The 14200-nt window shown below is 38.2% G+C and overlaps 1 protein-coding gene across 1 annotated transcript in view; it reads right to left on the bottom strand.

The window, feature by feature from the left end:
* Positions 1-2040: 2040 nt before the first annotated feature.
* asap2a (ArfGAP with SH3 domain, ankyrin repeat and PH domain 2a) overlaps positions 2041-14200 on the bottom strand; it is a 131702-nt gene continuing 119542 nt past the window's right edge. The window contains exons 25-27 of the mRNA XM_048597109.1: positions 13532-13638; positions 12528-12650; positions 2041-4163 (exon numbers count right to left, since the gene is read on the bottom strand). Of these exons, the coding sequence (XP_048453066.1) occupies positions 4089-4163; positions 12528-12650; positions 13532-13638 (305 nt within the window). The 3' untranslated portion in view covers positions 2041-4088. The remainder of the gene's footprint in view (positions 4164-12527; positions 12651-13531; positions 13639-14200) is intronic.

The raw sequence follows: 14200 nt of genomic DNA, 5'->3' as shown, positions 1-14200 counted from the left end.
TGACCACAGTCCCAAACTAAACTAGTCCCAGCTGTCTGCATTTGGCCCATATCCCTCCAAACATTATTTATTCATGTACTTACCCAAATGTCTTTTAAATCTTGTAACTGCACTCGCATCCACCACTTCCTCTGGGAAGTTCATTCCACACACAAACCACTGTTTAAAAAAAATGCCGCATTTGTCTTTTTTTATTTAAAACTTTCTCCTCTCATCTTAAAAATATGACTCCTAGTCATGAAATCCCCCACCCTCTAATGGTTAGGATTTGGCACTCTGCCGCAGCCTGGGTTCGATTCCTGGTTGGCATGGATGAGTTGTACCGAAGGGTCTGTTTCCGTGCTGTATATCTCTATGACTCTAGGGAAGCGACACCTGCAATTCACCCTATCTATACCTCTCATGATTTTATAAATCTCTATAAATGTCAGCCCTCAACCGCCTACACTCCAGTGAAAAATGACCTGGCTTTTCCAGCCTCTCCTTATAACTCAAACTCTCCATTCCTGGAAAAGCTCTTCTGAACCCTCTCCAGCTTAATAATATCCTTCCTATAAAAGGGTAACCAGAACCGGACACAGGACTTTGGTGAGGCCTCTTCTAAAGTCCTGTTCACCTCAACATAACGTCCCAACTCCTTTACTCAAAGGTCTGAGCAATGATGGCAAATATGCTAAACGCCTTCTTAACCACCTTGTCTACATGTGATGCAAACTTCAAAGAATTATGTGCCTGAACCCATAGGTGCCTCTGTTCTACAACACTACCCAAGGCCGTTCTTTTAATTGTACAAGTCCTACCCTTGTTTGTTTTACCAAAATGCAATACCTTGCATTTATCCAAATTAAACACCATCTACCATTCTTCAGCCCATTGAGCCAACTGATCAAGATCTCTTTGTGATCTTTGATAACTTTCTTCACTGTCCACTATACCACACATTTTGGGGTCATCCCGCAAACTTACTAACCATGCCTTCTATATTCTCATCTAAATCAATTATATAAATGACTTACAAGAGTGGACCCAGCACCGATCCCTTTGGGACACCCCTGGTGACAGGCCTCCAGTCCAAGAAGCAAACTTCCACCACCCCACCCCACCCCACCCCGTCTCCTACCATCAAGCTAATTTTTTTTATCCAATTGGCAAGCTCACCCTGAACCCCACATGATCTAACTTTGCTCATTAGTGTACCATGCGAAACCTGTCTATCGCTCTGCCCTCATCAATCTTCTTGGTTAAAATGGTGATAAAATGCTTTGGAGAACCTTTCATCAAACAAAATATACATTGCTTTTGCATGATTATAGAAGGGACAAATTCTTTGTCTAAATGAAACGTTATTTATATTATGACCCACTATCGTCTTAGCCAATTAATATGGTAATTTCCTTGTAAGAGCCAGTTTCAATTCCCATCAATGCCGAGTTTGCAGATGTACTCCAACTGACTATTAAGGAGGAAGAATCAAAGAAGGGATTAAAGAAGTCTAATTGTTACCTAATAACCCCTGGTGTAGATATCAGTTGAGAATGCCAATTGTGGTGGCCACTGGTTAAATAACTATGAACAATGTCATGGCTCACATAAAAGGAATGAATCACCTACTAGAATATATTTAGTGATAAGGAAACTTTGCCCCAGAAATGTCTGTCTTCATGGTGGGAAAAAAATTGAGAGAAAAAGAAAGATTTGGCAATTATGTTTTTGTCTTTACAATTCGTTAAATAATGTAGACAAGTGAACTGTGACTTCTAATATTTGCAAAAATTAAAAGTCAAATTGTAGAGAATTATTGGGTTCGATGTTAAAAACTAAGTGATATCATGTGACATTGAAAATAAACCAGCAGCCACTGATTTCAGAACAACTCGTATTTTATCTCAAACGCACCAAATAACAAAAAAAAATCTCATACAAACTATTATTCCCAGCCCAAAAACCTTTATTGACTTTATTTACTATAAAATTCAGCACGTGCGATGTATTAAATTTTGCTGGTTTATTTTAACCTAGAGATAGAAAACTTTGTGGAAGTATTTGAAATTCAATGGTACTTTATTATTAGAGGCTGAATTTTTGTAGAACAAGATTGAGAAAAAACATGCTGGTAGTGATCATCTGGTGGGATTCTACTTATTTCTTCCTGTTTTCCTCATTTGGGTTATGTTAGTTCTTTAAACTGATGCCATTTCAAATTGCAGTACATTTAAAAAATATTTCATAACTTTATTTAACTAACTTCAAAATTTATATAGTCTGGACTTGGTGCTATAAAACAGCTGAATAGTAGAGGAATTTTCATGGGCAAGTAAGTGGATAACTTTACATGCATCTCACAAATTTAAATTTTAATAGAATGGAATTGATCTATATGAAATCTACTGATTCTCAAAATGATTGTTAACAATTGTAGCAACCTTTATGCAAAGAATGGATATTTAAATACACATTTATGAACTTCAGATTTTGTACAGTATTTCATCAGATGCTCACTATTCCTTCACAAACAGTGAAATCATTAGGCCTCACCTTCAAAATCTGTACAGATGACCTGCATTGAAGCAGGCTTTGCTTTAATAATTGTTTATTACATTTCTGGATGAACTCCAATGTTAAACTGGGATATACAATACATTACACATGCTAATTGTCAAATCGATGCAATGAAATGCAAAAGAATTATAGGATTTAACATTTACAATATATCTATATATACAGTTGCTCTGCAACAATCATCTAGCTTGTCATATTTGTATCCATTTTACATCATGTCTCAATCAGGATTTCTTTCTGCTCCAAATACTCCTCAGATGATGACAGTAGGTGGCACCAGTTATCCTGCCTAGAGATTTTTATGGTCCTTTTAACAAATAATAGTAAGCAGTAATCATGAATGATGTCAACATCTTCAGTATTAATTCACATTAGATACAAGAATTAGTTCTGTTTTAGACAATAATCACAGCCAAATTTAGTTAAATGAGGGGTTATAAATTTAAAATTTACCACTAACCCAAAATATTTTTCAAATTTTTCATTCCTATGCATTAGAAGCTAGACTGACACTTCTTATGAACGAACTTGACCACTTCTGTAACAAATTCAAAACTCTAAAAGACTAGCTTTCTAATAACAGGCCAATAATATCATTGCAAAAAAGCATTTGAGATGAAGTTGACTACAAATGATTTGTACTAAATGTTACCATTTTTCATTTATTTTTCTTGATGAACAATTTTAAAATTTTGTTTTTAGTAAAAAGAATCAACATCAATTCTATGCAGAACTTTAAAAAATAACAAAGTCTGCAAATTTTTGGAAACTGATTTAGCTATTTAAACCCTATACTGGTTAAACTGTTCGATGCAAAAAAAACAGAGACAATAAGAAATGCAAAGAGGACCCCCTAATAACCATATGTGAATTCCTGTCACCAACTGTCTCTTTTGGTAAACAGCACTGGGATACGAGTACTGTTCATTAGCTGCCTTTTGAAATTATTATTTACAATACTACGGCCTTGTGTTCAAGAATGAAGTTGGAAAAATTTAACTTGCAATGGGAATTACAGCAATAAAATAACGGTAAATCTGGAAACAGTGGTGCTATTTTAGATTCATAGTAATATTTTAAGGCCTTAAGAAAGTTATGAAGTTCAGCATGCTTAGTAAATTCAATACCTGATTTATGGAATCTATATCATAGCATTGATCACTACTAGTGTTCTCCAGCTTTGCTCCATTGTTAATGCTACATTTATGCAATATATTGTGATTTTCAGTATGTTTTTCACAGGTACTGAAATAACATTGTCACTGTTCATGAACAATTAGCATTCTTTTCATTCCCAAGTACCTACATGCACCACTGCAAATTAACAGACTTGAGTCCATTTATAACTAATCTCCAGTTGTACTAAAAGTGCAAATAGTTCAATGAATATATATTTAAAACTAGTTACTTATAACATCCTCCAGTTAAGAAGTGATTTGTCTATTGAGCTAAACACAGATGTTTTTCTTGTCATTTGATGGTATGGTACCATGCTCCAAATTGTTTCTCTTCAACGTCCTAAAGGATGCTCAATCAGAAATGAAGTGCACAAATGTCACAGGGAATACACCCCTTCGCTTCGGGTCTCCTTCAATGTGACCAATCTACAAAAAAAATCAAATCATTCAATTTATTCAAATAAGTGCACAGGATAAGAACTGCTTTTGTTCTTTCATTGAACAATAGAATACCAGGGAGTAACTATCAAGTTTATAATCTAATTAAGAAATAATATTGGCAAACTTATAGTGAAGTTCTTGATATGCATTCAAAATGTGCATTTGTGAGCTTGTTTTGAGCAGCATTATTCAATTTTAATTTAATAGCCCAACCGCAAACGCACTTCAAATCCATGGTACAGGTTTCTTAGCAGTGTATGTGCACTTGGTATCGTTGTTTTTGTTAAAGAACCTGTATGAAAGGTTAGTTCAATGCACACTGTAGAATAATACAATACAAATAAATCTAATTATGCAAGTATTACATGTGCCCAATGACTTGCAATATCTATGATTTGATTTAAGCTTTATTGTCATATGTACTCATGTACAAAAGTACAAGAGTACAGTGAAAAGTGTACAATGCTGCCACCCACAGCGCTTTTTTAGGTATTAAAAGTACCTAAGTACAAAACTTGGTTACAAGTTGTAACACAGAGAAACAAAGTTAAGAGTAAAGCATTAGTGTTGTTCTTAGTATAAGCAGGAAAATAAAGAAATAAAATGAAATGTTAACATTATTTTTCAACTTAATACTAGGAAGAACTGTAAAGTAATAAAGATAAATGTTCAACAGTTTTTTCTTAAGTACACTTCCCGCAAGGGCTCAGTCTCCTCCATTTTGACCTGCTGTCTGGAAAACCTCGGGCTTCCTGCTCTTGATGCCGCAGATGCCAGGGGACATCACTGACTGACACTTTGGGCTCATTCTGACCATGTTGGGCTCAGGCCCACAGCGGACCGCCAGCCGACATTAGTCCTCAACATACAGATTGTAAAGTATTACATTATGAGAGATCATAACTTTTTTTTTTCATCCAAGTCATCTGTCTTCAGTTCCTCTACTTGCTCAAAGTATCTTCAATCAATATGGTAAGATTATCTTCCATTTCTTTTGAAGTTAAATGATATCATCCAACTTAATGGAATTCAAACATAGTAGAAAAGACTCAATTCCATTCCCCTAAGGTATTTGAATACTTTTGGCAGATAACTGATTTAACAATGCATCACCTGATCTAGCAGGACCACATATAGCATCATTGGGTTCAGCTCTCCTGACAAAGTTGTTCACTATCTCAAGATCAGATTGAAATACAAAAGTAACTATAGTTTCTTTTCTACAATACAAACCATCTTCTTAAAACACTGTTCCCTGCCTTCTCCATCCTCACCTCCCACATGGGTAAGGAGTTCCAAGATTCCTTTGTCATTTAAATTGAGAACAGATATTTTGCTGCTTTCCCCCTTGTCTGCTAAGCAAGAAACTTTCCCTATGGATAACCTCTTCCCATGCACTGAATTTGGCATTTCCTTGTTGAGTTTTTTTCATCTCATCAGATGCCTTCTGAGCTCATCTAATTCCAGCAAACTGTCAACCATCCAACTTCCCTTTCTGGCCTCCATATTAGCTGACATGTTAATCATGCACTCCCTTGGGCACTCATGATAATTTGATCTCCTGAAGTGAAAGTGAGACTGATGTTTTACTTTGTAATTACCTGCAGATTGTGGTATATCAACCTCTGAAGCCTCCAAATATACTTCCAAAAACAGGAAGTTTACTTACACAGCAAAGATTGAATTTAAACTGCCTGTGGCTGATCAACACTTTGAGACATAAAATAATGATAATTCATGAATAAATATCTCAAGGTTTACTGACTGAGTTAATTGCATAAAGACAGCTTATCCATGACAACAGTGTGTTAAAGCATCAAATTTATTGCCTTCAGCTTCTGATGCAAAGAGTTCATTAAGCTTACACTAAGTCAATTTGGCTACGACACCATCGTAAGGATCTCGCTTTGAATCAGATGTGAAACTTTCAGAATCACCTCACCATAATAAATCATCATCCTCAACCATCCAATGAATTAAATATTCCACATTTTAACAATCTGGAGATACTTTGTGCACCAATAACATCCCATGATTTGATCTGCTTTTTGTTCACTCATGGGATTAGGTTTTTGGGGCGGGGGGGAAGGGGGCGGGCGGGCGATGCTAGCATTCATTGTTTGTCCCTAGTTGTCCTCAAGAAGGTGGTGGAGATCTGGCTTTTTGAACTGCTGAAGTCGATGCCCTTAGGGAGGGAATTCCAGGATTTGACCCAATGACAGTGAAGGAATGGTGATATATTTCCAAGTCAGGATGGTGAGTGGTTTGGAGGGAAACTTGCAGATGGTGATGTTTCCGTGTATCTGCAGCCCTTGTCCTTCTAGATGGAACTGGTTGTGGATTTGGAAGATGCTGTCTTTGATGAATTTCTGCAGTGCATACTGCAGATATGCATACTGCTGTTACTGAGTGTCGGTGGTGGAGGGAGTGGATGTGGTGTCAATCAAGCAGGCTACTTTGTCCTGGATGGTGTCAAGCTTCGAGTGTTGTTAGTGCTGTACCTCCAGTGTGTATTCCATCACACTCCTGACTTGTGCCCTGTAAATGGTAGACAGGTTCTGGGGAGTCAGGACGTGAGTTACTCATTGCAGTATTACTAACCTCTGACCTGCTATGAAACCACACAAAACATCAAGTATTTCAGCATGCTCATTTCCACTTGTGAAGGGTATCATTTCTCCATCAATAATTCACATATTTGACTTGACACAAGCCTTGTTGAAGCATGCATCCAGAAGTTGGACTATGGCTGTTAAACCTCCTGGTAAACTGCAATATAGGTGTAATTTCTTTGCAGATGTATCTTGATCTCATTGGTTACGCAAGACTGAATTCTTCCAGACACTAAATGACACAGGCAATGCTGAGTCAGTTTGGAGAATATTGAGAGATGTGGAAAATGAGATTCTCACATTGATAAAAAGTCATCGAATTTTACACCCAAGTACTGATCTCAACTCATTAACATGCAGTTTCCTATTCTCCCACGCACCCAAGAGAAACTAGATAAAGACAATTCATAACACGAAAGGCATCCATCTCATCACCTGCTTCTCAGGGTCTCTGTATTAGACAGGAGTCTGCAACATCTCCAGGTGCAGTGACTACCTGCATCCCCATTCATGAAGGTCAGATTCGGACATGCGCCAGCCTAATAGTACATCTCTGTCTCACTTAGAATACAATTCTCCTCTTCAATGCTGAAGTTCAAGGGCACAGTGCCTTACATTGTGTTGTCAGGCCACTTTGCAAGAAGGGACAAGCATCCATCTGATGGACTGGACCAGAGTATATCTCAGTGCTCACCCACTGTGCACCTGCTTAGATGCTCACAGCATCTGTGCCTTGCCTTGACTGGACTCATATCTTATATCTCATGTAATTTATATCTTCACAGTCCTTATATCTTGCCTTGTCTTTTTGCACAGACACAAAGCCAAGCTACTATCAAGGTTCAAAAACAGAGAATGCTTGTGAAATTCAGCAGGTCTAGCAGTATGTGCGGAGAAAAAGCAGAGTTAACATTTCATGTCTGCTGACTCTTCATCAGAACGGAAAGCAGCTAGTAAAAAGTGGTACTTATGCTGGAGATGGAGGGGGCTGAGGGTGGAGAGACGCGAGCAGACAAGTGGAGATGGAGCCCAGAGAAACAGAGAGAGAGAACGAACTTCTCATGATTGCCAGTAGTGATCAGTTAGGAGGACTGATAGGTTTCTGTACAGCACTGTGCTACATCAATGTTGCACCAACAGCAATGGACAGCATATTATGTGGCAAAACACATTCATGCTTCAACTGAACAGTCATTCTCAAATTAAAAGGAAAGTAGACCTCGTTCATAGATAGAGTACTGTTATTGACACAGTAAATCAAGGACCATTGTCCAATCTCAGTCCAAGGGCTTGGAGATAGTGCTGCTTGCAGTGTCCAGGGTCAGAGGTCCACATCATTACAATCCGGGAATTAGTTGTAGGTCAGTTAGGGGGTAAGTGATGTACTCACTCATTGGTTGGGCTATCTTTCCAGATCACTTACATGGGGGAGAGCATATTCACTGAAAGTCAAGGGGAAGGTATCAGGGGCCACTGTTGTGATGGGGACACTGGGGAAGTCAATTATGGAGACGGGAGACAGCATACTGAGATGCAGAGAAAATAATAAAAGTGAAATGATGCAATTCAACATGAGGCAGGAGGCAACAGAGGGCGCAGGAGGGGTTATCATCAATGCTCAACACCACCCTGGTTTCCATGGGACACATTGCATGACTATGTTTAACATTACTAAGCTGTATGCGTCAGGCCCAGGGGGGTTAAGTGGGGAAGGTGAGCCATTAAATAAACAGGTTGGGTGGGAATGTGGGTAAAATCAAAGCTGATGGGGTTGACAGGGAGGACAAGGCAAAAAGGAACATGAAGGTAAGTGGGACGGTGGGGTGGATGGTAGAGAAAGAAGGGGGCAGCTAGACAGAGGCTGAGCCTGTGACTCACTCTGCAAATGTACTACCTGTGCAGGCTTCCATCCTCATCCAAATCAAAATGGAAATAGCTGTCACCAAAGTGGGTGAAGTGTCTTTTTTCTCACTTTGAAGGACAGGATTCCACTTTAGTAGCAGTGTGAGGCTCTTCAAAGGGCAACAGCATTAAACTAGCACACATAGTATAAGTGAAAAAAAAATTATCATATGGTTATGTAGGTGACCTCTTGCACTGATCTATGTCTGGACTGAAAATCTGGCCACAAACATGCTTAACCACATGATTCAACATGACAAATTAATCCTACTAATGGCTGTGAAGCACATGTAATATGTGGTTTGGAATGATTCACCTTAGCTGCCGAACTAGCAACCACCTTTTGAGTGGAGGATGGAAGTAAGAATGCAGTAATGTAAGGGACAAAGACTGTTCTCTGCAGCTTTGAGCATAAATCCCAAAGGCTCTGTTGTGTACATAGTATCAAAGTTACGAACATTTCTTCAGGTTGGAGATGAACTTGGAATATGAGGAGAGAAATCCAGTTGTTGTTGTCCACATTGCTACCAATGATACTGACAGGACTAGAAAGGAGTTTCTGCTGTAAGAATTTGAACAGTTAGTAATTAAATTAAAAAGCAGAACCTCCAAGGTAATAATCTCAGGATTATCTGAGCCATGGGCAAATTAAATAGTGTAAACCAAGTCAAGGAATTAAACGCGTGACTCAAAGATTGGTGTGGCTGGAATATAAAAAAGGCTTTTAATTCATGGGGTACTGGTACTGGGGCAGAGGGAGGTCTTCCTGTCAAATTGGCTTCGCTTGAACTGTACTGGGAGCAGCATCCTAGCAAATTGAATAACCATGGCTGTAAAGAAGGCTTTAAGCTAAACAGGGTTGGGGAGAGTTCTGGAAAGGGGAACACAGGCTTACAAAATGAAAGGATGTGGCAACATTGCAGGGCACCTGTTTAAGTAATGATACTCATTGTGGAAGAGGAAGGGGCAGTGTGTACTAGCAGAGAAAAACTGAAAGTGGGGTCATGAGGGAAAATATGGTAAAAAGAAAATCTTGGCTCCTTAAATGCATGTGGTACTAGAACAAATTAATTAACACCATAAATAGCAGTAAATAGATACGATGTTGTAGCCGTTATGGAGACATGATTACAAGAAGATCAAAGCTGGGAACTAAATATTCAGGGTTTATGTGATCTTCTGAAACGACAAGTGGGAAGAAGGGGGTGGTGGCATAGCTTTGTCAGTACTAGAATAGAATAAGTGCAATAGAAAGGAGGGATTTCGATTTGAAATTGCAACCCTGTATCAGTGGAGATAAGAAATAACAAAGAGAGGAAGACACTGGCAAGTGTAGTCTATAGTGACCTAACAGTATATATAATCTGACAGACAATAAATCAGGAGATAGTGAGAGCATATGAAAAAGACTTTAATCCTCATGTAGGTTGGAAAAATCAAAATCAGTAGAGATAGCCACGAAGACAATTCCGTGTAGTGTGTTCGGACAACTATTTTGGATTTGGTAATGGGTAATGAGGCTGGTTTAATAAATGACTTCAAAGCAAAAGATCTCCTCACAAACAGTGACAATAACATGGTAGAATTTAGTATTCAGTTTGTGGGGGAGAAACCTGAATCAGAAAAGACTGTGCTATACCTAAAATAAAGGAAGAGGGCAGAGTTGGTTGAAGTGGACTAGGAAAGGAGTTCAGTAGAAAAGACGGTTGAGGAACAATGGCAAACGTTAAAAAAAGTGCATGACCCCTCACAAAAATATATCCCAGTGAGAAAGATTTCTAGGAAGGGGATAAACCACCAATTAGATTAAATTGAAAGAAGAAAAAAATGTGACAAAGATTAATGGTCAGTCAGAGGACTGGGAAAGGTTCAAAAACCAAAAATGACAAAAAAAGAATAAAAAGGGAGAAAATAAACAGTGAGAGTAAATGAGCAAGTAAAATATCAAAACAACTGCAAGAACTTTAAACATATAAATAGGAAGGAACAGACCAAATTATACATAGAATCCTCAGAGAATGAGGGTGGGAAAATAATACTGGGGAACTAGGAAATGGCAGATGGGTTGAATAAATATTTTGCATCAATCTTCACAATAGAAAATACTAATAGCATGCCAAAAAATATTAAATGATCAAGGGGAAAAAAAGAGAAGGATGGGCATCAAACTGACCCAGGTGGCAACTTCAGATCAAGTTGGCAGGGTGCTGTGGCCTCCTCTGAGGAAAGAGGGTGGCCTTCCTCTTCAACATCCCATCCACCAGAAATTCCAGTCCCTATCAGTATATCATGATGCCAACTTACTATCTGCAGGTAGTTTGCAAGGCCCTGTGACTGGAGAGCAGTTCCTGGCTGGCAGCACTTGACCTAGTGCACACCAGGGATTTAAATATGGCACTGGTGGCAGGAATCCAGAAAGTCCTGGCATTGCTGAATATTTCTGCTGCTGGTGAATGGGAGGTAGTGCAAGTGTGGCACCGCAGAGGCATACACTGAAGCAAGCAGCAGAACTATGTGGAAAATGAGAATCAGGGAGAAAAACCCTCCATTAAAATGCCCAAAACTATCATATAGCTGATCTCTGGTAAAATTAAACCCTTGGAATCTGAATATGTCCCACATCAATAAGCTGTGTAGTTTACGTAGACCACCAGAAATGCATAGGTCATATACTATTGATCCATAACTTCGCCCTATTCCCAAGAACATGCACAGAACCTCCTGTAGGGAACTTTATGCTCAGAACGGTTTAACATTTGAAAATTACCATAGGTTTTAATTTTATTCCATAGGCTAGTACCACATTGAATCTCATCTTTTCATGTCCTAATATTTTCACACATCTGTTGAGCCATTTCTCTTCAATGTTTGAAATTTATGGTGTTTCATCCATGTGGCCAACACAACCTCATGGGTACTTGTGTTTTTGCTATTTTCTGATGATGAGTCTCAGAAAAACAGTAATTTTGTCGTTGAAGTCTTTTGATTGTTCAGAAACAATTTTCATCTTCTGCCAGAACACAAGACTGTTTTGTTCCATCAAACAGCTACACATACTAACAGCAGATCTGAAATATTCACTGGGCTCAAAGTTTGGTTTGGCTCACTAATGAGCATATACACGCAGTGCATTTCTGGTGACAGTCAAATGGTGTTGAGGACTCATTCTAATATGTGCTTCTCAAGATCAGGTCAGTATCTGGCCCCTGTTCTGATGGCATTTTTGGTTTTGAGCACGTCTTCAGGGTAGTTTCCTTCTTCCATTCTCGCACCAGTTTTTCAAGAATACTGAACTCCTCTCTCTAGCACAATCTTTTGATGAATTAGCAAATGCAACCCCTTTGAAATCATTTTATTGGAAGACTATTTGTTCATCATTGTTTGATTTGTGTGGGTGTGTTGTAAACTCACACACATCACCTTTGCAATACAGTCTGTATATTTTTCTTGATCCCCCTGCACTGATGTATAGTTTAAGGCAAGTAAATCATGATTTCCCCAAGTGAGAAATTGAAGCCAACTACAAATGCAAGAATAGCATAGCATCCCACAGCTGTCGTGTGCCTGTGTGGTGGTGTGCGCGTATGGGGTGGAGTAGCTCATTTGCTACATATATGGAAATGCATGATTTTTGGTATAGAAAAAATGATGGCTTATCTTCTTTGTCAGGTCGACATATGTTGAAATCTATGTTATTTGACAAATTGATATTTTGATGGAAAAGTACAGAATTAAATTTAGATCTGACATGTTTGCTCATATCAGTTAGAAAGTGATTTTATGATTCCTCAACATAATTTTCACTATGTTATCAAAATTATGCATATCAACTTACCCACCATTCCGGATCTTCCTCACCATCGACAATAATAATCTCACCCTCTGAGAAAGTAAGTTCGTCGGGGTTGTCTGCACTGCAATTATAAATTGCTTTCACACGTCTTGGTTTTGCCTTCAACTAAAATAACAAAAAAAGTTAAGTTTCACGGAACAACACAGACCATAAATACAGGTAGAACTGTAAATGTTCCAATCGACTGAACAGATGATGACTTTAAAAAATCCCATATTTCTTTAAGGTTTGACTATCTTAAAGCAAACACTCATGTCTGTACACAAGCAAAATAATAATTAATTGTTTGACTCAAAAATGGCCTGTGCAAAACTTAATATTTGGAATACCCACCATTATTGAAGAGAGTTTGCTGTCTAGCATACAACATTTACAGATAAACAATATCAACCAACTCCCCATTGATAATGCAGCTGAATGAATTTACTCACTCAATTGCCATCTGTTCTGACTGAGCCTGTTTGTTTCAGTCACCTTCTATGACAAAGACGGTCTTAAATGTTTTTTTCTACAGTATAATTTGTATTGATTTAATTTGCACTCACACTGAAGGGTGGTACTTCCGAGACTTTGTATAAGCCTATATTTAAAATTACGCTTTCCACTTGAAATTTTCTTCTACTAATAAATAGATCTTTCAATTGTCAGTGGTGGCTTTTAATCAAGATTTCAAGTAGCTTACAGCATACTGAAACACTAAAAATCTTCATTATGGACTCTATGGGTTGAATGAGGCGAGAAATGAGATGGAAGACAAAATTGACATGTATGTGCACACTTCAAGAACTTAAACAAAATAATGAGAACTGTTTTACAAATCATTCCATCTTTCACAGAGAAATATAGTGATAAATTACTAAAGTAGCTGAAGTTCTAATTGTGCTTCTTTTTAAGAGTAAGTTTGAGTAGAATGAAACCAAAAATCTTTGAAATCTTTAAGAATCCAAGAAAACTTTTGCTTTTAGTGGTTGTCCAATATGTCGTACCATTTGAGACTTTCGTGGCATTGGTGCAGGAGCTTTGCTGAGATTCATTGAATTAGGTGTGTGCCCTGGTTTTTTTGGTGCCGCATCTGGCCCCACGAAAGCATCTCCTATTGGGGTGTGAACAAACAGCAAGTCTCAGTGAAATGCTGAACAATAATTCTGAATATGATTGAAACAATGTTAAATTTTCTTATCAAGCTTTCGAGCGAGAGTTGACAACAAACTTGTAATTAAATAGCACTTTTCACCATTTCAAGATCCCAAAATGTTTCATGTAATTTTTGCAGTGTAGTCAGTTTCAGATACAGTAGGATAATGTGTCAGTTTGCACATAGAATAATCCAACAAACAGGAATTAGTACAAGATGATCTGTCTTGCTGGTATTGGTTGAGGATAAAATGTTGGCCAAGATACTGGAAGAACTTCCCTGATGTTCTGACTAATGCCAAGATGATCATTTAGAGGATCTTAGATGGCTCAATGTCTCACTCAAATTATAATACTGCACATTGCAGGACTCTGATGGTACTGCATGAAGTATCAACCTATGAAGAGTCTATGGAGTGCAAACTGAACCGTGACGTCTGACTCAGAAATGAGAGTGCTATGACTAAGTTAAATACAGCAAACATTTTATTAACCGGCACCTCTGAGACCTGGGTTATATC

This window comes from Rhincodon typus, chromosome 5, assembly GCF_021869965.1.
Source record: "Rhincodon typus isolate 14 chromosome 5, sRhiTyp1.1, whole genome shotgun sequence".
Taxonomy (NCBI): domain Eukaryota; kingdom Metazoa; phylum Chordata; class Chondrichthyes; order Orectolobiformes; family Rhincodontidae; genus Rhincodon; species Rhincodon typus.
This window is presented reverse-complemented; position numbering and strand designations above follow the sequence as displayed.